The sequence below is a fragment of the Plectropomus leopardus genome, chromosome 22, assembly GCF_026936395.1.
Source record: "Plectropomus leopardus strain MGB_pleo_1.0 chromosome 22, ASM2693639v1, whole genome shotgun sequence".
Classification (NCBI taxonomy): Eukaryota; Metazoa; Chordata; class Actinopteri; order Perciformes; family Serranidae; genus Plectropomus; species Plectropomus leopardus.
Window position 1 is genome coordinate 21,863,664 of NC_142197.1, and position 25,968 is coordinate 21,889,631.

The following is a 25,968-nucleotide window of genomic DNA, read 5'->3' on the forward strand; positions in this document are numbered from 1 at the left end:
ACCCAACGCAGTGGCTGCTTATACACATGTATAGTTGGTGTTTTGACTTTAGTATCCAACACGACAGAGAGGTGAGAAGCCACAAAGCTTTCATTTGGATTCAAGCTGCTGTCCGGCTCTTGGCCCAGTGAGGCTGTGAAGCAGCCAAACTGAGAACAGGTCTGCAGGGTCGATCGAAAAGGGCACGGAAGGAGGGAAGGTGCATAAATACACTCGCACGCACACAAATGCTGCTCAAGATAAACTTGATGCATCATCATGGAAATTACTGCAATTTGGGACTGACTTACACACACACACACACACACACACACACACACACACACACACACACACACACACACACACACACAGACACTCACTCCAGCACACCCACACACAAACTGTAGCAGTGGGTGCCTGCTCACTCTCTCTCCCTCTCTTTCAATAATGCATGTTAGCTGCTGCTGATGCCCCTCGCTCTAGCTGAATACTATCAGGGCACCATCCCAGTCATCTAATTATAATACACACGCATGCAGGCCAACAAACACACACACAAACACACAACTAGACACAACTGTGAGCTCAATCCAGCCTTGTCGCAGCAGTTTGTCACAAATCAGCCTTAATAATGAAGCTTTGGCTGTCAGTGACTGACTAGCTGGTGTGTCGCTATGGCAGCTCACACAGGCACACACCCACACCCACACACACACGTAGATGCATCCACAAATTTTACAGCCCTGTTGCTGAATGTGTTTCCTAACAGGCATCGCGGCACATTGAGAGCTTGTTAATACGCATAAACGACAACTGCTCCCCCGAGGCCGAGAGCTCAAACAGCCACGACAGCAGCTGGATACTTTGAAAGCCAACTTTGACAGGGTGAGAGACTTCTTTAAGGATGTAAATGGCTTCTCAGTTATCTGGATAGATCTCTGAAACGCACACACAGAAACATGAAGATGGAGGCATGTGTGCTAAAACTAGCACCTGTATGCATGCACGCACGCACAAGCACACACACACACACACATACAGACACAAAAGTGTAATAATAAGCTATTGATCATGTTGGCTGTGTGACTCACGGGCAGCGAGGGAGGTGTAAGATAAAAGCTTTTGCAGTGGGTGAGGTGTTGATTTTCCATCATCTATGGCTTGAGGTATTTATGCTGCATCATGCCTCAACAGGCTTCAAGGAAATAAGCAATACTCTGCTCATTGCCATAGCCCGCCCTGCTGTGCATTTGACTTTATCTGTAGAGTCAAAATAATTATCTTTACTGTCACGTTGAAAAAAAAAAAAAGGTTCAGACCCTTCCCTTTTTTCCCTCTCACATCAAAGCCAGGTTAGTGCAAAAATCAGACTTCATAGCGAGCTCTCCCAAGCTAGACATTAATGAAGCTTCTGTCGAGGTATAGCGATGCAACCTGTAGGTATAAGTTAGACCCCCAGCTGCTAAATATACAGTACAGCACTTAACAATGCTGCGCACACACAGCAGAGAGCCTCATTTGCAGACTGTGACAGTGTGCAGATGCAAGAGATAAAAAGGATGTGTACATGCAGAGGAGATCTTTTTATCTGCCTGTGTCCATGAATTCAAACGCTTGTGTAAATGATGTGGCTGAGGATGCTGAGAGTGTATGTGTGAACTGCACAAGGGAGGGTGTGTGTGTGCTTTAACAGCCTTGTCTCGCAAATTCCTTTTAAATAATGTCTTAAAATGCTAATAGCGTGCCCTGAGACGTAGGTTTCCCCATTGTGAGGATTAAGAAAAAACAGCTTATTGAAGGTTTTGCATTTTTATAATGTGCTCAAGTTTACATTTTAAACTACAACTTCACATTAACATAAGTTCAATTTCACTTCCTGTACAAAGTTTTCAATTTGCAGTGTTGTCATAGACACCCTTTCATGTTGAAGGAATGTATTCCAAAAATTATTTGAGTGTATACTAATTTCCTGGACTGTGCTGACTTACGTGGGCGTGGTTGTGTGTGCAGCACCTGCTCCAGGTCGCCCAGCATCGTCAGGATCACCTCTTTGTCCAGCTGAGCCGTTCCTTCACGAGGACCGCCCCCTGAAACCTCCTCCTCTGCCCAATACCCACCGTCCTTCTCCCTGCTGCCCCGCTTCCCACCACTACCACCTCCACCCCTTCCTGCTCCTGGCTCCTCGTCCGAACGCCCGCTGCTTCCATCTTCGTCCGTGCCCCCGTTCTCCCTGTATGTCCGTGCTAGCTCGGTTCTTGTGTGGCCGCTGTACGACGCCCGCTGCGGGCGCCCGCCTGCACCTGTGCACCGCCAAGGCACTGGGATGAGGGAGTGCTCTGACTGAGAGAGCACCTTAGTGAGGGAGAGTGACAGGGATCGAGCTCTGGTGCCCCGCACACCACCGCCCCTCGTGACCGCCTCCTTCCTGGGGCTTCCCTGCAGGCTGCCTCCTGCCCGCTGCGTGGGGGATGAGTACGACGACGAGTTCTGGGGTTGTGAGAGGCGAGGCGGTGGCTCATCGAGCTCGAAGGAGTACACCCGCTGCTCACCGTCGCTGAGCAGCGTCAGGTTTGTAAGCGAGCGCTGCTTGATCCGCAGGTTGAGGTTGTCGGGGAGAGGCTGGGGAGGCCGTCGAGCCGGGCTGCCTCCCTGATACACCGAGAACTCTGCTCCTCGCTTCATCTTTGCTCCCCTCCCTTTTTTTCCGGCTTACCTTTTCGCCTCTGGAGGCTCAGTGAGTGAAACTGTACTACCTGTGCGTAGCTCCCTGTTTCACATCTTGGCTGCACTGTCACTGGGAGAGCAGATGGAAGGTAGAAGGAGGAAGCAGAGAAATGTGTCCCCACGTCCCACACCTCCCGACTGAGGTCCTGGCTTCAGAGGGCTGGAGGGAAAGCAAGCACGGGGTGAAGATTGGAGAGAAAACCTCCCTCTCAGGCGTGCAGGTAGAATCCAGATCCATCCTCGAGCCAGTCCATGCTCACGGTCAGACGTTGAGCCACACTTGTTCCGTCCACTCCTTCTTCTGTCCTCATGCTTTCTGTCTTTCTCCTCCTTCACCACAGTCAGGGGCGTGGATGAACGAGCCGCTACATCTCACTGCTCTCTCCCACTCCTGCGCTCACTGTATTTATCTTCTCCCGTTTCTGAACGACAGTCTCTTTTCATTCACTCTTATCTGCCTGCCTCCACCTTCTGTCTCTCCGTTTAATTACCACCCCTCCGTCACACTTCTCCTCTGACTCTCTGACGGTCCCTCTCTGCTCACAGCGGAGAATGAGCGGGTGGTGAAGCCAGCGGACGAGCTTGCACAGCTCTGCTTGCTCATTCCTGCGTGCAGCCTGCAGTACTCTCTCTCTCTCACTCTCAGCCCTCCTTCTCTCTGCTTATCACCCTCTCTTTCTCTTAATCCCTCATTCTCTCACTTTTCTCCTCTTCCTTGCCCTTATCTCTCCTCCCTCACACTATCATTCCCCCGCTCTTTCTGTCTCTCCGTCTTCCCCTCCTCGCAGTGTGACAGTGAGTTGTTTGGACAGCAGCACCTGTAAGCTTGCAGCCCCTGCTGAACCTCGCCGGCCAGCCCCGACTTAATTAAATGCTATCTTGAGGAGCTGGAGCGGCCGGCCCACAGCTTATCGCGGATCAACAATGAGACCACAGAAGCAACATATTCCCATCAATCAATGGGGGCTTTATTAGCCCTGTCGCTATTAGTCACAGCTGTCTGCCACACATTCTTTAATCAGAGTTACCAATGGCAAGCAGGGCCGGGACGCAGTTGCCTCAGAAACCATAATAAAGGGCAACCTAATTGTGTGTTTTCTGTGAGAGACCAATCCATACACACACATCCACAGCCATTATTAACCCATTGAAACTTGGAGTCACATCACTTTTCTTATGCTGCTTTCAGACGCTTTTCACAAGTATTTAAACGTTTGAACCCCAACCAAAGTGTTACAGTTTCTTTAAAAAAGTTCACAAAAGCAGACACATCCAGATGACAAAAAGGCCAGGTGCTGGACAAGAGATGGTTGGTAAAGAGCATGTGGCTGGGGGCGTCACCTCGGTGGTAGCTATATTTAATATTCACTGGAGCAATGTCGTAGTGTGCAGGATTTGTTTTTATTTCACAAACATGGGAAAAAAGGCAATGAGCAACTTGGTAAGAAATGTTCCACAAATTGAAAGAAACTAATGGATATAGAATACTATTTTTAAAATGCTAGGGTAGAAATGTTAAGGGGAAACAGAAAAAAGCTTGGGAAAAACTATATTTATAATAATCATAACCACAAAATAATAATTTTCAGGTAATTTTTTGCATGTTTCACTTATTTCTTGCTAATTTTTGGGTCATTTCTTTTTTTCACTGCTTATTGAATTCTCTGAAAGACATCAAACCAATTTGCTCAGGTTTCAAAAGGGTAATCAAAAAAGGGAGATATAAATCATTAAAAAGACGTCTAAGATAATCATCTGCTGTTTTCGCTTTCTTTGTCTACAAACATTTCCCAAAAAGCTTAAATCAACATGTGAATAAAGAGCTTATATATGTTAAATGAGTACGCTTGTCATGTGGTGTTTGCGGTATGTGTTTACTTGAATTTCCTACTCAAAGACTCCTCTACGGAGGAAAAGTCGGGAAAAAGCGAAGGATGTGAGACGACCATGAAACGTGTGACAACAAAAAGCAAGTGTTTGAAATGGACCCCAAACAAAGGGACCGGTCAGCGCCGCAGTCTAATTCTATCCTTCAAATGATGGGCTTCGGCAAAGCCGCGACCAAAGCAAAACGTCTGGAATGTCACTGCTGACCTGACATCACCAAACCTGTAATCAGGCGCTGCTGTTTGTGCTCGCTGAGCTTTGTAGAGTCTCTCTGGCTTCACTTTGAACTGGACGTCTTATTTATCATCCAAAGCTGATCTCTATTATTTCTGTTATTACAAGGGTGGAGTTTCATTCCAAATTATTTGAACCAAGTGTTGTTTTCTTCTAAAAATGATTGGAAGGATCTAAGTTAAAACAGCCCACACAATACAGTAGATCTTGGCAAATGGCAACACAGTCTTTGATGTAAAATGGGATGAGTTGTGACACTGAAGTCTTGACTTGCAAGGCAAGATGCAACTGAAACAATGGAACCTCTCAGTGCCAGCGGCTTGTGTTGTGATTGTGTGTTGCCTGCTCTAACCTCTCATCCTTTGCCTTGGCACGAATTTCAGTTAGTGGTTTGAAACTCCTTCGAACTGGTCAAATGTCCCTTCGCCCTGACCTCTCAGCTACAGAAGCTCAATTACACAGATGTCTACTGACTGTAATTAAAGGACAATAAAGACGTTTGCAGCCTTTGCAAACAAACACTACGATTTCATTTCAACCAGCAGCTTTTGGTTGTATATGGGTGTTATGACAACCATAATTGAGTAGGATCATAAACTCAGATATATATAGACTGTACAAAATGTTGGAGTAGTGATATAATTCAATTCAGTTCAGTTCAATTTAGTTCAATTCAATTCAATTTAATTTTATGTCAATGGTTTCACACCAAAAATAATTTTGAAATAATTTCGGTTAGGCATGGTTGTCTTTTTTTTGTTGCTCTTTACTTTACTGCATTGTGCACTTATTGGGTCCCCTGGGATCTAGCTAGCAGTACGGCTTACTCACCCAACCCGGACTCCTCCCAGGTCGCCCCTGTGAGTAAGCGGCTTTATTTCAAACCCATTTTAGCATTGTTAACTACGTCAGCACCACAAGCTGTGCTGAAACTGCTGCTGTCCTAAAAGAGCTAACACTGATAACATAGTCAACAATGTTAAAAGGGGTTTCACCGGGGTGATCTGGGGTAAACTGAAAGGCAAGCATTGTTAACTTTGTTATTGCTGTTACCTCATTTAGCATTGCTCACGGTGTCAGCATGGCTAGCAGTGCAAACATAGTTAACAATGCTAAGGCGTTTTGCAGCTTAAAAAAATCGCTTACTCACTGAGGCAACATGGTTTGAGACTGCAGGGTTGCTACCGTGCTTCCAGAACAGCATTACCAGCAATAATTGCTGAGTGAGTGGAGCCGCTAGCCAGCTCCCCACCAACCTGGGTGGTGTGCAGTGCAGAGCAACCAAAGCTAACAGGTACTAACTATTGGAGACAGGAGGGTGGGCAGTGGGCAATATGTTTTCACTTTAACTAGTGGTGTGAATCACAAATTTCATCATGATGTGATATTATATGGATTCTTTAGATATAGATATAATATTTGCTGTTATTAAAAAGTCTGCCACAATACGGTTTTGATTCGATTCAGGGGTCTGTGATTGATATGAACAATATCAATAAATATCCTTTTTGCCTGGCACTAAGCCACTAGCACTGTGTTTAGTAAGGTAGTGCGCCTGGATAGAAAAAGTGACATTGATGAGCCATGGTTATGTCAAAATAAAGGACTATTTATAGGATTATAATATGTAGCTAGGTTTTCAATTTGCATAGATGATGCTGGATTGTTGATCATTAACCTGATATACATATATCTTCATGCATAGTTACACCCCTAATGCTAATGCAGCTGTCTGTCAGCAAAACCAACAAAAGATAAAATAAAACTCAAAACATTAACATATCAAAACAAAAAAATTCCACCACCTCTAAATGGATATTGCTTTGAAATGCAGCTTTAAAGCTCAATGAGTTAATGGAATGCTGGACTAAAAGGAAAATCCTCTTGTATTTCACCTCATTTTGTTTTTTTTTTTCCCGTATAAATTAACCAGTTACTAGTTAGTGGATATCGATCCACTGAAAGCAAAATTAACCAAAACTGGCATCCTTATATTGAGGAGCATGGTCTATTTTTGAGTGATTTCAGCCTCTGATCCCAAAAACCACCACCTTTACTAAATCAATTTCTCTGTTGCTTGAAGGTTTACAACTCCCTCCCCTACCCAATTTTCATGCTCCATTGTAGTTCATGTGTAAACTCCATCCATTCCTCTTTCTGGATATGGCTAAAATATCTGAACTAATGACACTATAGTAGCTTTGGATTAAAAAAGTCCATCTAATGTCCAGTCACACTTTGCATAAGCCATCCCTCTGCTGAGGCTAAAAACAATAGTAAATGTGTGTATGTACTGATGATGGTGTGTCACATAGCGGTTCGTCATGCCGAGCTGGGATTGTAACACATGATGGCAGCCTGCAGGGACGTAAACAAAGAGCTGCAGATGCTCCCCGTGTCCGTCTGTCAGTGTTGACCTTTTCCGTCCGTTACATGAAACCAGCACGGAACAGGGATCCCCCCCAGTAAACACAAATAAACACATACACGCAAAACACACGTACGCACCAGCTGCAGGACACCAATGCATTGTGCTAGTAACAGCAGTAGCCTTCAAAAACTCTCCCACCCTGCAGCTACCCTTTAACTACTGCTGTTACACAAATGTTAGGTAGAGCGGCCCATAATTTTTCTATTTCCCAGGCTAAATGCATCATCTCCTCTCACATGCAGAGCCATACTGCAGCAGGTCAACATAGTTAAATATAGATGCTTAACAGCAAATGGAAGGTTAAATCCGGTATGACCAACATTACAAGAGATGAATGCTAATGCACATTAACACACCCACACACAGAAATATCATACATGCAGCACTGGCAGCGTGTGGTGACCTGCTGTACCTGATATCTCCTCCAGGCACTGTTTGGCTGTCTTGCTGTAGACCAGCTCTCCTTTGGTGGGGCTGAGGCAGGGGTCTGCTGGGGCCACCATGGTGCAGTCGTTTTCTGAGAATGTCCTAAAGGCGCAAGGACAAAATAATACACAGGAGTTATAGAGACAGTTTGAGATATCTGGTGAACTTGACTACAGCCACTACAGTCATTTCAGATGGGCTATGGAGGGCGGATTTTTATTGTGAGCTGCTCCAGATTCATGTTCATCCATTCACAGCCAAACAATGCAATGACAGATTGATAATAATGTTTTCCAGTAGTTGTTGTGAGACTGTCATGGCTATGTCCAAGAAAGAAAGTTTCCTCACTCCCATATCAGTTACCATTTCTATGCTGATGATATACAATTATATCTTTCCCTTGACAGCAATAACACCTATCCATAGATTGCCCCATACCCTAGAATGCAGGTGGAAGTAGAGGTTAGAGTCACCCTGTTTCCCTTATCAAAAAACTTACAAGAATTTTCATAGCGTTTTGGATTATGGCAGAAAATAAGTTATATGGCAAATGAACATTTATGATACTTAGACATTTTGTTCAGCAAGATAACCAATGAACACCACTTTTTTTTTTCACCATAAGTAAAAAGCTAATGTTAGGCTATAAATGGACTACACCATGGTGGCACAACTTTATGTTGCCCCCGCTACAAGGCTGGTGAGATGATGTTTCTGTAGTCTGCTTTAAGCAACTTTTTAAGGATACACAAAAGCCCCAAAATTTACGATTGGGGTATTTACTGATGTATTTTATGTAGTAGAACAATGTGAAAGTCGTTTATCACTTGTGTTAGCCAAAGACCTTATTTCAGGCATCTAACCAAAAACCCATTCAAAAAACACAGAACTGGAGGTGCTGAAATGCTAACTAATTTCCAGGTTTTAGGACTCATTCCTGGGGTGCTCTATTACCCTTTAAAACCTGTGCAAATGTTCTTATTTTTTTTTAAAACACAAGAAGCAATGAGCAATGAGCAACATGAGAAGAATTGACCCAATAAATTAGCAAGAAATTAGGAAAATGTTACCAAAAATTACCAAAAAAATAATTTTCTACATCTACAAAATCTTCCAATTTGTGGGACATCTCTTGCCAAGTCGCTGTGTTTTTCCCCATATTTTTGAGCGAGAAATCAAATCAATTTGCTGAAGATTCAAATATTAAAATGCTTTGTGTTTATGGTCTTTTTATTTGCATTTAAAGCATTTTGTGAATAAAGGTATTGTTATTATCAGCACCATTTCGTTATATATCATGGCAGAGATGTTATTATCACAGTAAAAATATAGCATCACATAGACATAATATGGTCTGTTATGACATAATATGGTCTGGAGTGGCTAAAGTGCTACAGTGTTTGTACAGTTGGAATTTAAGGGTTACAGAGATCCAGCAACTGAGAGATTTTAGAGCAACAGCCAGAATCTTTCCTCCTTTTAATCCAGTCTGTCGTCTGTGTTTCTGCGATGTTAAACAAGAAAATAAGGAGTTTGTATTTCTGAGTCAGCTCTTGGTCTCAGTCACATGTTCAACAGATGGACACCTCTAAAGGGAGGATGGAACGGTCTCTGATGAGATTCTGCGACTGCTTCAGTGTGTGCATGTGTGCATGAAATATGTTTGTGTGCAACTGCCTCTCCTCCTCAACCCCGAGCCGCATCATGCTCCACTGTTTGTTTGCTGATGTGAAGAAACAAGGATAGAGTCCAACACACTACACGAGATAACAGTCCTACACACACACACGCACACAAGGAATGGAAAAGAAAACCACACATGTACAAACACACAGTTAAACACGGTGACAGTCAGATGATACACACACACACACACACACACACACACACACACACACACACACACACACACACACACACACACACAACACTCACACAGCTGACACTTCTAACCACATACACATGAAAATCCTGCAAATACACACAGTCAGGCTTGCATACAAACACACAGACAGATCTGAGCACAAGCTACTGTATTCATTCCCTCCCATATACACAACACACACACAAACACACACACACACACACAAACTCTGGGGACCACCACCACCACCTGCAGAGCTGCAGATAAAAATTGGCTTCCAATTGCGACAGCAGCATCAGCCTATGACTTCAGCTCATGTGAAAAATCTTTTTTTTTTCTGCAAGCTTCCCTCACCTCAGTGGATTCACAAAAACAGACAGAGATATTCACTACTACGACTGCTGCACACAACATCTTAGACCCTGAATAAGAATTCTAATATGTAGGGAAAAGGCAACAATTATTATTTACTAACAAATGATTCTGCTATTTTTTAATGGAAGGGCAAGTTCACTAATAAGACAATTATTAGACCTATTTTAATGTTCTCCTGGGTGTCGAATGAACTATCATTGAGGTGTTCTATCATTCCTGATTCTGTTTCTGGGAGCAGAGGAGCATGCTGTGTGTTTGGGAGGGAACACAAATCAATCCTGCGCACTAAATGCAGCAAAGTCACTTCAACCACACTGATTGGTCTATTAAACTTGGCAGAGGCCACAACTTAAAGCGGGCATGGAGAGAAGGCGAACAAGACAAAGATGCTTAATTGGGCTGAAAATGATGGTAAATTGCAGCACAGCAGGAGGCTGTTACGCTTACTGTCTGCATGCTGGGTGAAGCCTGCTGGGGAGGAAGAACATTTATAGCAACAGAAGAGGAGGACGAAGGTGGAGGCTACAGAAATGTGCTCACGAGGAAATATCTTGGAACAGAAGAGAAAGGTACCTCGAAGGCAAGAACAAGGTGCTAACACAACCAGAGGCTTAATACCCTCTTTGTTTCAGTGCATAGAGCGCAGCACTAACAATGTGCACTAGTTTATATATAGAATTACCTATAGTGCCCGGTCGCAACACTTTCTGACACAGCCAAATTTCAAAACAAAATCAACTAATTTCAATGCAATCCTAGCAATCTGTGGAGTTCCACAAGGCAATGAAGTAGGTCTGCAAACATTTTGGGGAACTCTGATACGCGACTGGCTTTTACCTCCCTTCAAAAACTCTTCATTGACATATGAATTTGATATGATGTACAAAATACGAACATGAACAAAATGCCAAGGGGAGTAAATGGCTGAGAGCGAAAAAAAAAACCAGAAAGAAGCTTGGAGAGTTAGCAAGTTAGCCATTGGCTTGCCAGCGACTACGATTCACCTTCTAGTCCTGGACGTATCCCCTTTGTCACATTAACCCTCAAACATCTATTTTGTAAGGACATGTGGATCAAGTTTGGAGTGCCACTCTGATGTGCCAACCTTAAAGGGACAGTTCACTCCTAAATAAAAAAAATCACGTATAGTGCTTATCTCTTATGTATAGTGCTATTTATCTATCTAGATTGATTTGGTGTGAGTTGCTGGGTGTAGGTGATATCGGCTGTAGAGATGTCTAATTCTCTCCAATATAATTGAACTCAACAGCATTTCTTTTTCGACCCAGTTACTCAAGATAATCCACAGACCTCATTGTGAGCACTTTTATGCAGGAACTATTTTATTTATACCAAACTACACCTACCAACCTAATCACAGTGCAGAAAGAAGCATGCATCTATTCATGGATACAAGACTTATGACAGTGCTGCGATGTAAACATTAATGGCATTCTCCTCGGCTGAGCTGTAACATTAGCTAACTCTACGGTGCTAGGTGAGCTAGCAATTGATGCACGCTTCCTTTTGTTAGGTGATACAGTTTGTGGGCATAGTTTTGCAGCAAGAAAATAGTTCCCTCGTGAATCTCCTCACAAAAAGGTCCGTTAATTATCTTGAGTAACCCAGTCATAATTTTTGGGAAGAGAAATTGCTGTTGAGTTTTTCAAATGTCTTGGGGTTTTTTGGGCACTTTGAAGCCAAGTGCCATCTAGTTCACTTCTATTAAAGAGAAGGCAGACATTTCTGCTGCCGATATCCTCAAAACTCAGCAACCTACAAAAACAACCTTGATTGATAACTAGCATTACATATTAATTATTTTCTTATCACCAGACTATTAAGTTGTTTTTTTACCTTGACATGTTTTGACTGCTGTCTTCCTGCAGTCTCACTTACAAGACAGCAGTCAAAAGAAGTCAAGGTAAAAAAAAACAACAAAAAAAACCCCCCAACACTTCACGAGTCTGTCGATAAAATAATTAATATGTTTCAGGGGAGACTAAATGAAACTATTCAGACAACTAGCTTAAATACCAGAGAGAGTGAAGCTTCTAATAGCCAAACTCTCCATCTCATGCCAAATACCTCAGAATTTGAAATATCAAAAATCAGAGATTACTGTTAATATTTTGTTTCTTATGGCCACTAGAACTTCAGACTGCACTGAAGTGAGTAAGGAAACTTCCAGATTCTATTTAGAAGTGACAGTCTCTAGATAGCCAATGTGTTTTAGGTGATGATTTTGCAAAAAAAAAAAAAAAAAAAAAAAGAGCGGTAAGTTTGGAAGCAGCTGTAGTGTTCTCGACTCCGCTCTCTATGGCAAAATATCTAGCCCCAATTACTGACAAAAATGGCAGCACATTGTAAACTCGAGCCCAGCTCAAAATGTTCCCTCAGAAACTTGTGGCTGACATCACAGATGGTACGCTTCTTATTGCATTTAATGTTTACTTTCTGCTCATTGAGTGGGCGCTCTGTGCTTTTACAGTTTCAGTTTCTGTCCCCTTCTTCATAAGTGACTATCACCCACTAACGGCCCCTGACTGATAGTCGCCTCAGTTTTAACTTGTGTGGGATTAAAGTAATGCTAATGCTCGAAAGAGTCACAGCTCGATGTGGCAGAGCTGACTGTGCACAACGGAGGAGGAAGACGAGCGAGGGAGAGAAGGGGTGAAGGATTAAGTCTTGTTTAATGGGATTCCTAACTCTCTTTCTCTCTGAGCACAAAGGCATCCTGAAGACTTTGGCGGCTCTTCCATTTTTTCCCCTCCTGGATTACCTCTGCTGTTGTAAGAGAAAATCGGCCCTGCTGGGCAGATTTACCCACTTCCTGCACCTCTGATGGCTGGAACGCCAGGGAACCACGCGCCAGCTGCGTGCATCAAAACAACACCGGTTGAATGAAGAGAAGAGGTTCCTGAATGCTGCCAATGTCTGGATTCTCACATCAAAGATGAAACCCAGACAGTTAAATAATAGGCTTTGGCAAGCGTCAGGCAGTGGATGTTAATTTGTTCTGTAATGACTGTGAAGAGATGTGGAGGCGAGAGCAAGATGCACAGAGGGGGGCGCCAGCTGATCACTGGGAGTGCTCCAGGAATACACTGCAAGTGTGTCTGAGTGTGTGCAGGAATGACTTTGAGAAAAAAAAAGTCAATAAATTGACCTCTCTGGGGAAAAAAGTGTGGAAATAAAGAACACGGCTCACCTGTACATGAAGGGGGCCACAGTGGCGGTATTGGGGTGGTTGTGCTGCTGCTGCTGAGGAAGCTGAACTACTCCATTCCCACCTAGTGCTCCTCCTCCTCCGCCCACTCCTCCTCCTCCCAGCATCCCACTGGACCCAGACAGTGCTGAGGTGCTGGTGGAGGAGGTCATGCTGGTCCTTTTGCCCTCTGGGCCTGCACTGGAGCGCTGGATGTAGAAACTCCCCCCTTGCCCTCCTTTGGTCAGCTTGCCTCTGTCCCCCTCTCCGCCCCGCATGTTGCCGCTGCTGTTTAAGGCCGCCTGGCTTTGGCTCTGCGACTGACTCTGAGGCTTGGACGTCGTGGCGGAAGGAGCTTTGAGTCCTGGTTTTGGGATGCCGCTGGAAGCCGAGGAAGGGCTGCCATCTTTCTTTCCAGATGATGGCTTCCCTCCTTTGGGGATGAGGCTGGCGATTTTGGAGGTCTTCTTGGTTGGGTCGGCAAAAGACTCCTCTTTTGGTGAGCTGTCCTTAGAAGATTTACCAGATCTGCTTTTGTCCTCCTTGTCTTTGGACGACGCCATGGACCTGCTGCTGGACGCTTTTGAAAATGAAGGGGATGGGGAAGAGGAGGAAGTTTTGCTTGGTGCAGCGAGGGACGGCGGAGTGGTCTTGGTGGACATTTGCTTGGCCGTAGCACTGCTACTGCCACTGCTGCACACTGACCCCGTGGGCGTCAATCCATCCTCGCCATACTCTGACATATCGTCTTCCTCCTGCAAAGCCATCTCTGCCATAGACGGCGACGCTCGTGAAGCCGATCTAGGGTTAATGAGGCGGAACTTCTCCAGCATGGACCTCTGGGGTCCGCCGCCACCAGGTACTTTTGACCCATCACTTCCGTGCGGCTGGAGGCCTTCAGAGGGCGAAAGCGTGGGGGAGGGGGAGTTCGTTGGGCTGGCCAGCATGGAGGAGGTGGCGCTGTGCTTGAGGTTCATAGACTTGCTGCGCCAGGATTTGCCGGCGGAGGGTGAAGGGATGGCAGAGGCCAGCTGCTGCCCGCTGAGGCTGGTGGGAACCGTCCCACCAATACCGCTTCCATTCATCCCCCCGGGTACTGGGATACCCCTCACCGCTTCTGGACCAGGGAGGAAGAGAAAAACAGAAAGGATGATCAGTAACTACACCTTATATGGAAGACTAACACATCTTATACGATACAGTTTGATAAAAAAAAAAAAAAAAAAAAGTTCTGTGTTACAGTGGTGACAATATTTACATTAATTAACCCTTTTAAACCTGAACCGACATCACTTTTTGTGATGCATTCGCCTCTTACGGTACCTTTGAAACCTAGGCAAATTGGTTTGATCTTTTTCAAAAACATGGGAAAGAAGGCAGTAAAAGTATCAAGAGAACTATATTAGAAAATTATTATGATTATTTATTTAAATGTATTTTTATAGATTCTTTTTTAAGTAGTTTTCGTTTTTTTATTTCTCTTTTTTGTCTTTTTTTTTAAAACTTTCCCATTTTTGTGTGGTAATTTTCAGGTATTTTCTTGTACTTTTCACATATTTTTTTTTCTGATTTCTGAGACATTTCTTCTTAAGTCACTCATTGCTTTCTTCCCATGTCTTTGGAAGAAATCAAGCCAATTTGCCCAGGTTTCAAAGGCTTAACTGTAAATTGCATAATTCTGCCTAACAATTTGCAATTTGCTGTAATTTTGCAATTCTTTTACGCAAGACAGATTTCTGATAACTAATTTTAGGAACACATTTACACAGTAGTAGTATTCACTGTAGTGACTCTGACGCTGGTGAGGATTTTAAAAGCATCCCAAAAAGTTTGGAGCAAACGCTTTGAAGTCTGATTGTGTCAAACTTTCAGTCTTCCTGGATTTATTTGACATGAGAAACCACCTTCTCTAAAGTCACAGCTGAACACTCTGCTGTCTTCCTCTGTGGTTTTACACAGCTCAAAAGTCAAGCAAAATGGGAATCTTTCAGAGGATTTCAGTGTTATTCCCAATTGGCAGAATGTCTACAGTAGGATGGGTTAAAGAAAAGATTTCACTGTTATTATTACTACACTGGAGTCTCCAAGGAGTTTGCACTCAAGTGTGTTGTAGCTTCCCGCTCAGACTTCCACCTCCTGATTTACACTTCTGTGGAGGCCTGCCATGGCATGTTTGCAGGTGGATAACAGTGGTTAGAAGGGGCGGGCCAGCATGTTGTAACCGTGACAACAAAAGAGATCATAATGGCGATGTTAAAACGGATGGAGAATATCCTTCTAAAAAATCATCCACTCCTATATTCACTGCTCACATCATTAGTTTTCCATGATCGGTATGCTGTAGAAGTTATTTTTTACAATTTTACGTACGTTAGTGATTATCTGCCGCCCCTGAAATTATTCTGGGATTGTATTGAATCCGTTCATGCTGTATGTGTAGATACAGAGTGTAGTAGCAGGAAGAAAGTGAGCTTTTCCACTTGGAGAAAGAAAGTAAGCACTTCAACCTCCGCTCAAAAAACGTCTTCCATATTGAGACTGCAGTGGGTGTAGAAATTGATGTCTGTCTCTGATCCAGGGATTTCTCCCTGTATGATTGTTCAACACTGGTAGAAAATGGCAGCCCTGGAAGAAAGACCCTGCTCCTTTTTGGGCTTGCATCGAAACTAAAATCACTGGAATGTTTCCTGCTATAAAAGGCGTAGCTGCTGGAAATATATTGGTCATCGTGTCAACCACATTTTGCCTACACACAGTGCCAGACCCAGCAGTTTCACTGCCCTAACCCACCCCCCCACCCCCAACAAAAAAAACCCCTATCATAAAAAATAAAATTGATTACAAACAAGAACAAAAGCTAATGAGAAATCAAAACAATTAAACAACTAACAAACAATAGTAATAAATGAAAAAAAAAGAATGAGGTTTGTGCAAAGTTGCTAATTTAGTCTTTTTTCTTCAGTTTGAACTTGCACCTTAGATGGCTTTTGCCTTTTCATTTTCTCTTACTCTTACACTCCACTGTCTTTTTTGTACCTTATAGGAAGATCCACCTTTGTCTACACATATGACAACATTTGCAAGGCACATTATATTGGGTGGATTTCAGGATTTTCAGGATTGGATTTGTAATTTAAAGGCACCGTGCAGAGTTTTTTTTGTTATAATCTCTAGCAGCGCTATGCAGCAATGCTTTGAAGAGTGTTTTGGTAAGAAACACAGAATAAAAACTTAACTTTTGTTTGTTTACAAGAAAACTCCACAGGGAACACATTTCCTGGTTGTGTGCAGAACAGACATTCATGTTAATTTTAAATTTCTAAGGACATTCTTTGTTTAAATCAGGGTTGGAGATTAGCACAAGCTACCAGACAAATGCTGGTAAAATATGCAATTGGCTACAGGAATTGCTCCACTCACCTACCAAAAAAACAAAAATAATGGCAAACTATTGAGTGGCTTATAGATTCTGAAATCTACCAGCCACGGTGGCAGGTGGACAAAAAAGTTAATCTCCAACTCTAGTTTAAATCAATTCATATTCGACAACTTGTCAATTTCATTTTACCATTTTTACCATTCCAGGCCTGAATACTGAGCCATGATGCATTACAAAGGTGTTTACTTCTACTAAATCTTCAGTCAAATGTTGCTACAGGAAAACAAAACCACACACACACCTACACACTGAGCACACTGACATCCGTCGTGCATGTAAAATAAATGTTTTAGGGTCTAGCATTGAGCATTGACCTTTACATACACACATAGACACACACCAATCTTCCTGGCTGGTTGATACTTCCTACCATCAGCACCCCCCCCTACACACACAGACGATCCAGTACCAGACTGATAAGTATAGTGTTTGAGGAAGATGGGCACAACAGATATGCATCTCCTTCTGGGTGTGAGTTTGAGGCCACCTCAGAGGAAGAGACAGACGAAGAGAGGAAAAACACAGAGGAAAGGCAGAATTAGAGTCGGGGCGGGAATAAAGAGAGGAGGGCGACAGAATGACAGCATGAAGTTATGCCCCATTAGACTGAGTGTCTGTCTGGCTGTCACTCAGCAGAGTGAGCAGGGTTCAGCTGGCTGTGAGTCACCTCCAGTCTGCAGTTTAAAGCCCCTTCAGGCAGGCAGAGGGGAGGGGGTTCAGTTTCAGCTGCGGCCGCGGCCCAGAGACTTTAACCGGCTTACACTTCTGACAACATTCTCTAAAACCTTAAAACATGCCTGAAAACGCCTCAATGCACTGAGTCAGATTCTGAGTGAGAAGTGCAATCTGTCAGGCAGCTTTAACAAAGACCCTGCTTTACATCACAGTGCAGTGTGCCGACAGTAAAATGTTGTTTTATTTACCTCCATATGTCTTCATTCAAGACATACAATTATTATTTGTTTATTTAAGGATTCCAGGAGGCGATTTCTGTGAAACTTCTGGTACTTTTTATGACTACATTTTAAGTCTGCGGCTAATCAAGAGGCGTAAAACTGCTGCTGAGGCTGAAGGGCAGTCATGAATATCTGCTGACATCATCTCAGGAAACAGTCCAAAACAAACAGCTGGGGACTAAAATGTTTGGGTCATCAGTTTGGCAAACAAAGCATCAATACATCAACTGACTGAAACACACACGGCATATATATATATATATATATATATATATATATATATATATATATATATATATATATATATATATATATATATATATATATATATATATATATATACAGTATCTGCAAGGTTGAAGCTTTAATGATAAATTAGACTGTATTTATCATAAGAATTGAAGCAACTTTTTAGGTAAATCTCAAATAGTTTTGTGCCCAACATTTACTCCTTTCTCTTCAGCTTTTGTTAGTTATTCAGATACTTTTTAGAACTTGGCCTTTATTTACAATTATGTTTTTTAATTATCTAGATTATCATATCATAATCTAGATAATTAAATATACAATTATAGATAATGACATGCAATTCAGGGCTGTCAAATTATTAATTTTTAAACTCACAATTAATCGCAGAATTTCCATAGTTATCAAAATAATCACATTTTTTTAAATCACGTTTTTAATTCTGTTATTTTGCTGTTCAAAACAGTTATGAAGTCCATATTGATAAGGTAAAGCAATTCTTACCAGATTGTCTTCAATAAGAATTAAACAACAGCAAAAAACTGCATGTGAGTAGCATGGAATGAGCTCATGGGTACCAATTCAACCCATTTTCATTAAAATATCTTAAGTTTATGCTGTTTTTTCATCACAAACAGTTGAACGAAGCATTATAATGTCCCCTTCCTAAGAAACTAGCATGACTGGTGCCACTGGAGTCCTTAGGTCTTAGGTCTTCTAGTTTCATATGATGCCCGGTACAGCCTCTTAAAGACAGGAATGTAAGCCAGTGATTAACAGGATTTAAAAAAAAAAGAAGAAGCATATTTTATCCTTATACACGGACCTAAATTGCATCGCAATTTATGCGTTAATGCTGACAGCCCTAATCTTATTATAGAATACACCAGGCCTATTCAACTGGCGACCCGTGGGAAACATCTGGCCCAGAAGCAACCTCCGAGTAACCCAGCACACACAAATCTGATATACCTGTATGACAAAATATGTGAACTACATTTTGTGCTGGAAGGCATCTCACTTCCTTCTCATCTCTGTTGAGGTGCACATGCTCAGTATCAGTCGGGTAGGATGTATGAATCAGAACAGCATCATCACCAATCATATCTCTCACATATGAATGTTTTCTCATGTGATCTCATTCTCAGATCATGCTTAGTCGCTTTTCAAAATATCTGAGCTGCGGTCAAGTAGTTAAAACCTATTGTCTTTTAATGAACATTTTTCCTTTCTCGATGGAAAATATCATGAGATGAGGTGTGTGTCTGCATGTGTGAGAGAGAGGGAAGACGGAGGGAGATACTAGTACTAGAGTGTGTTATTGATTGCTGTTTTTGCCACTTGTTATGTGCACTTAGAACACTTTTTTACTCTGTCGCTGCACTTTGTGATTTGCATGGGTCAGAAATGTGACCAATTTTTCTAAATTTCAAAAGTGAAACAATTAACATTGCTATTTTTGTACTGCATTCATTTGCATTTTTTAAAAAAATGTTTTGAATGTGTTGCTGAAGATGTCTGGCCCATCTACATTTCCTAGATTACATTCAGGCTCATCTGAATTTGTAATTAAATAGCTGCGGCCTACAGCATAAAATATTGTTTTGTGTTCATGAGGCTCTTATGACAGAACCCACAATCTCAAGAGCAAAACTTTGACTGATTCTGAAATTGCATTCTACATAACAGGTGTGTGTGTCATATTTGTGTGTATGTACAGCAATGGGCATGTTTACATGTTGTATATACATTTTTAACATCTAAGTATTCACAAAAGAGTGCATATGAACTGTCTCCATGTGTCAGTGAGTTGTGTTTAAGTGTGCTAGAACAATAGCAAAACCCTTCCTTCCCTGCATAAGAACATTGTTTCTGCATATTTAAAAGGTCAATGAACTGGCAGACATCCTCCTGTTCTCCTGTAATGAGTTAGCAGGTTAGAAAGCCCAGATGAGTCAGAATGCAGAAACGTCTGATCTCAGACCAGCAGAGGTAAAATTGGATTATCCTAAATCAATAAATTCCCATCAGGTACATGCATTAATTAGCTTTTGTTAAAACAACACACTCATGTTTCTTTTTCTGCGCTTGTGTGTCTGTGTGTATATGTGTGTGTGTTTGTGTGTGTGTGTGTGTGCGTGGGTCTGTGTGTCTAGACAGCTATCCTATAAACATGGATGAGAGAGCGTGCACTCTTGTGTTTATGTTTCCAACTATGTGTGTGTGTGTTTGTGTGTGTGTGTGTGTGTGTGTGTGTGTGTGTGTGTGTGTGTGTGTCCTCTCTGTTACCCCTCATCTATGGAGTCAGTGCAGTGGCCCTGAAGGCAGTTTATGAATGTGAATCAAAGAGGTTACAAGCATTTGTGTGATCCTGTGTGCGTCTGTGTGTGTGTGTGTGTGTCTCTGTCTCTGTGTCCAGTCAATTAACCCCGTCTTTAGAGATCCTTCCCTCCTCCCCGCTCCTCCTTCCCCGCCCTGGAGGCTGTTTTGCAGCGCCACCACACTTTTCACCGTGCAGTGACTTGCCGTTTCCATGGCAACAGACTCCTCTTTTTCTTTTTTCTTTTTTTTTTGCCTTGGCCACTGAGGAATGAAATGTCATTTCTGCTGGGCGGTGGTGGACCCTCTGCTTACCAACACAAACCGCAAATGCACGTGTTGTTTGCAGCTACTTGACAGATGAGGCACAGAAAGTGGACACGTGAATTTAAATGAGTAGCATGCATGTTTGAAATGACATGCACAAAGTGACACACATGAACTGCACACAGACGCACACTTAAAAGTCTGCTCAGTTTAAACCTGCAGCTAGTTATGCAGTAGTGACCTTTCCTTTCTTCCAAACAGCAGCTCCTGTTGTGGGTACATTTTATCACACTCTGAGTTGAACGTTTTTCAACTATAGCTGTTCCCCCTGTTACATCACTGTCAGACTGATGATACATTATCGCCTCGCTGGAGGAAGTCGGCAGCTTCTCCACTCAGCTTTCACCGAGTTTTGCAATTGCCTCCTCATCCTCATTCCACACAATAAGCACAGCACTCACAAACTTTCTTCAGTCCAATTTTGCAAACATGCCCTTTGATGCTTCCATTTAGTTGACTGAAGTTAATTAGATAGTTGCATGGCAACAAGAATGATGCAATGCTCTTTGTGCCCTTTGAGCCTGTGTTGTCAGAGCTTTAATCTGCGTGAGGAGAAAAACAAAACAACACTCTCATGGGTTCACTTTATCCCCATTGGGCCAAACATGTATTAAAAAACTTATAGAAACAAACAAACATAGAAATGACTTTTACCCGCACAGACAGCTTTACTGGCACATCAGTCATCATAAGGGTGTAACACAAAGCTACTATTCTTATCTGTTCCTGTTTATGTCACAAAAATGGCTCTGTTCAGATTCAAGGTTTTTCCATACACAAATAAAACATCTGCCACAGCAAATTTTGGAGCTGGACTGTTCATTAGGTATACTATTGAAATATATACTGTTCAGTTATTTATTGCACATCTTGGAGCGCAGAGTGCACTCTGAGCACAGATGGAGCAGCAGAGCCTTAGGGGCAGAGAAAGTGAAACTTAACTGTTCACTCTGCTGGCCCTAAACTTTTGCATTTACTTGCAGCAGTTGTTCCTCTCCTCCACTGACCTGATCTGATCAGCTCTGAACTCAGTGACAGATCAATTATCCACCCCATGAGTCACAAACTGCTGCTGAGGAATAAAAGAACTCATGGAGAACTCTGCCTGCATCATGTTCATGGACCCGCAAAAACCTCACCTCAATTGACACATGCATTTAAAAGAAAGAAAAACAGTTTGCTGTTAGATTTGTGGCATATATTCTCATTATACAGGTCATTTGTTAAAAAAGGGAGAGGTCTAAACCAAAGAAAACCAGCACTATAGCTCACAGTTGCTCCAGACCTTCTCACCCAAGGGCGCAAAACAGGCCACATGTCAGAGGAGGCAGAAACCCAAAAAACATACGATGTCATCATCAAATAAATTAATTAAATAAATATTATTTGCTGACATTCCCTTGACTAATATGTATGTCGTTGTATCTTACAATTCACGTCGCTTTAGAAAAATTTCAATGTCATTTATAATATATGTGGAATTATCTATGCTAAAAATCAAGCCCGCTCATACAAATGAAACAGGTGCTCTTTATGCCACAGCAACAGTATCCTCCATAATATCATCTTCACTTCTTCAATGATGTGAATGAAAATTCACAAAGAATCACATTGATATCGAAATATATCTTGAATGGATGATTATTTCAGCTCATAGATTAATATATTAAACATTATTTATGGTGAGGAGAATCTTAGCTCAAAGGTGTGCTTGGGAGGTGTCCAAGCTTTTAAACACATCCTGCAGCCTTCGTTCTCCCAATGGAACTGACTAAGGTATCATAACATGACCTCAACTTGAAACTCTGATCAGCTGATAATCTAATCTTGACACCACAGGCTGTATAAGAAAAAAAAACAAAGAAAAAAAGCAAATAATTAAAAAAGAGAATTTGTGACATGATGGGGGCAAATCAAACTATCGGAGCAAAAATAAACTCAAGAAGACGTATAAAATGGCTTGTGGTAGATGCTTCCTGTATCCATTTCAGTCTTCTGCTCTCCCTGCTACCTGCTTTTGCCAGAAAGGTTCTGTCTGCATCGCTGACATTTCCCCACAATTGATTTTTCTTTCCTTTTACTTTAGACCAAAACACTGTTTCATCTCCCCTGCAGTGAAGCTCCAATGCCTGCCGTCTTATCTCTGCAAACTGCAGGTTTGTCTTCTGGCGGCTGCATTGGCTGTATGGCCCCAAATAGGACACCTGCACTCTTTTAAAAATGTGCCAACTATTTTACAAGAAAATAAGAAACTTATCAACTAAATCCTTTAAAATATGGTTTTCTGAAGGATAAACAAATGTTTTTTAAGCTAAAGCACAATACGACTGGTTTTATAATTCCTGCTTCTTTCAGCAACAATCCCTTTTAGCACACACTTCCTGTCCATCCTCTGATTTCCATCATTTCTCACCATGGTATCCCTTGTTCCTTCTTTGAGTTTTATAAAGAAATTGAACATTTGAGTGCACATTCTGTGCAAACTTTTAGGACTGAAAGCATGAGAGAAAGACAGAATCAAAATGAGAAGCTGCAGCAGGCTTTTTTTTTAACTGCCACTGCTGCCACTCACTGCATCTCTCCTCCACCTCCATCACCTCCTACTGATCCTCCTGCAACTCTACAGACTGAATCCTGCAGTGTTTTCCCTCAGTGACTGGGCAGTGCTTTAAGATCCAAAGCAAGAGCTCAGAAAACATTTTATAAATATGACATATATTGCCAGCCAAAGCGAAAGGTTTGTCATTACAATGTCATAAACTTGTCAAGAATGGTTTTAATTATCAAAATGACTGTGAGCAATGGGAGAGGTTTTAATTATTATCATTGTGTGAGCCAATAAGTCATGATAAATCTTCTGAATGAGCCAAAAGGAAATCTTAAAGCTATTATAAATACAGTTGGTGAGCCAACAGCAAAGTAATTAAAGCATTGTGAGCAGACATATTTACTCTTCACAACGAAAAGAAGCTGTTAAAACAACTATTTATTTGTGAATAATCAATTTTGTGTTAAATACACTGCACACTCTCGCTCCACTGTGAGACTCTTTTTTCAAAAATATAATCGCTCCAATTAGCTTCATCATGCTTGACAGAGCGGCTGCCTGAATGTGCCCCTTTGGTCATCTCTCAAATGGTTCTTGCCATGCTGTGAAAATGTGTCGCCGCCTCCACTTAATGGCATCTATAATAACTCTCGGAATAAAAGGACTGGGCATGATTCAGCAGACTGGTGAGGACTGGTGAAGTGAGAGCTTCTCTGCAGCCTCATCTGTCTGAGTCAGTGGTGCCACCAAGTGGTCAGGATGGAGCATGTCACTTCTTCCCATCGGCTTCTACCACTCCCATTCTGGGGCTGGTGTCACAGTGTGTATTGCAAGACTAGTAATACTCCGTCCTTACCTCTGTCGTTGCCACTGGCATACTGAAGAGGCTTGCTCTTGTCAATGCTGTTGAAGCTCTGGCTGCGACGGTTGAGGTTGGATAAGCCCGGGCTCCTGGAGGCCCCGCTGCCTGCAGCAGGTACTCTGGAGGGGCCTGGTAACCTGCAGGAGTCGATGGAAGAGAGACGGTTTAGAAGTTAAGATAACATATTGGACTTTTAGCTCTGTAGAAAACTTGCCTTGAGGCAGAGCTCCTCTGGGGGCAGAAATATGTCTACATGACATTATTACTTAACCAGAAACATTATAAGTCTTTGTCTGCACCAACCTCAGATTTAACTTATCTCTCCCTTCAGAGCAGCTTTTCTCAGACAGGTACTAAATAAATAAATGCACATTTATTTCTATGCTGAGAAATGCCCATGCTTTAAAGGAGACCCATTATCCTCCTTTTCAGGTACAAGATTGTAGTTTGGGTTTCTACGAGAACATGTTGACGTGCTTTAATGTTCAAAAAACACTGCACCAGGTTTATAGATGAAACCTCACAGACACACACACACACAGACACACACACACACACACACTGAATTATTTTCAATATACTACGTGCTAAGTAGAATTTTATTTTTGATTATCGCAGACAAAGATATGTCAATGATTAGCAGCAACATTGAGTTTTGGGCTTTTTTGGTGCAGTGTAAAATAGTCACAATCATACTGCTCTGTACACATAATGCACTTTTCACCAAAAATACATAAAATTTTACATTAATATGATTTTCTGCTTTCATTACGTTTATTTTTTAACAAACATCAGTCCTAATCATCAAATGTTCATTAATTTTTTAAATGCCAGGTTTGTGTCATGATGCCACTGTGTTCCTAGATGGAAAAAAAACACAAAAAGGAATTATTTCCAATTTACTACATGCTAAGTTTATTATTATTATTATGTTTTATGCTTTGATGGCTGTGGGATCAAAACCTGCAGTTTGCCAAACAGTCCCTAAAGATTAAAAACATCAGCAACCAACATCAAATCTTTCCCTGTTGTTAGCAGGTAGCTACATTTAGCAGTGCAGGCTGCTTAATGTTGACACTTGCAGTAGTCTGCCCATCGTAGGAAACCATATGAAGAAATCTTTCAAAAGTGGATTTCAGCTTCTCATGAAAGTAGAAATAACATTGGAAACAGAGTAATCACAGAGGTCTGAGGCCTGAGGATCTTGTTCACTGGGTTTACAAGCTAGCTAACACATACAGCTGTTACATTCAGCATGAATATTGCCAAGCAGGTGATGAACACTTGCCAGCATTCGCTCATATGTGACTATACCCTGACTCCTTCAATGCACATGTGGACATGTGAGTATTGTCTTAAGAGTGACTTAAAAAGAGTGCTGGATGGAGAGAGACCCTGCCGGGAGTGAAATCAAGTCTCACTCAGACTCAAAAAGACAGATAAAAGACCATAAGCCAGGCCTTGAGCTGTGCTGCATGGACTTTACTGCACAGCACAGAAAGTAAGGCAAAAGAAGGCGGACTCACTATAAGTTGAAAGAGTCCTTCCATTGTGTCATAAATACTGACCCTGGGCTCAGTGTGTGTCAGTGTGTAGGATGAAGAGAGATCAAGAGAGTGCTGTAAGATAGAATGTGTGTTCCCTCATGGGTTGAGAGAGAAGGATGAAAGAAAGAGGCAACTTTTGGTGAAACTATGTGACAGAATATAGAAAGAAAGAAAAGTTTGTTTTGTGAGAGGTTGATTAAGATCTGCACACATTATTAGAGGAAAAATGAAAAAGACACATCTCGGCTCTTTATTGTTTCTCATTCTCCTTCATGTGTAGTCACTTTTCATTTCTGTACCTCTACTGCCACTGTAGAAAGAAACAAAGGCTCACACACCTACCAAGGAGGTTTGTGTTTCAGTCAGTCTCTCTACACACTTTTGCATAATCTTTTTTGCTCTCGACAGTGTCAGAGCTGTCGGTGTCAAATGTTGATTTGCTGCGCTGCAGCTGGAGGATTTTCACGACTCCCAGGAGGACGCTCAAAGAATTATCTCATCAAAACCTGTTGTTATTGTACAATAACTTTACATTACTTTTTATGCACTTTGCCAGATGCTATCACCCATCTGTTTGTTAGTAAGTTATTTCA

The 25,968-nt window shown here is 42.1% G+C and overlaps 1 protein-coding gene across 8 annotated transcripts in view; it reads right to left on the reverse strand.

The window, feature by feature from the left end:
* The window catches only part of nav3 (neuron navigator 3), a 252,680-nt gene that overhangs the window by 97,004 nt on the left and 129,708 nt on the right, over positions 1 to 25,968 (reverse strand). For all 8 annotated transcript variants that reach the window (XM_088072951.1, XM_088072948.1, XM_088072946.1 and 5 more), the window contains exons 7-9: positions 23,823 to 23,965; positions 13,135 to 14,248; positions 7,671 to 7,786 (exon numbers count right to left, since the gene is read on the reverse strand). In XM_088072951.1, the coding sequence (XP_087929077.1) occupies positions 7,671 to 7,786; positions 13,135 to 14,248; positions 23,823 to 23,965 (1,373 nt within the window). The remainder of the gene's footprint in view (positions 1 to 7,670; positions 7,787 to 13,134; positions 14,249 to 23,822; positions 23,966 to 25,968) is intronic.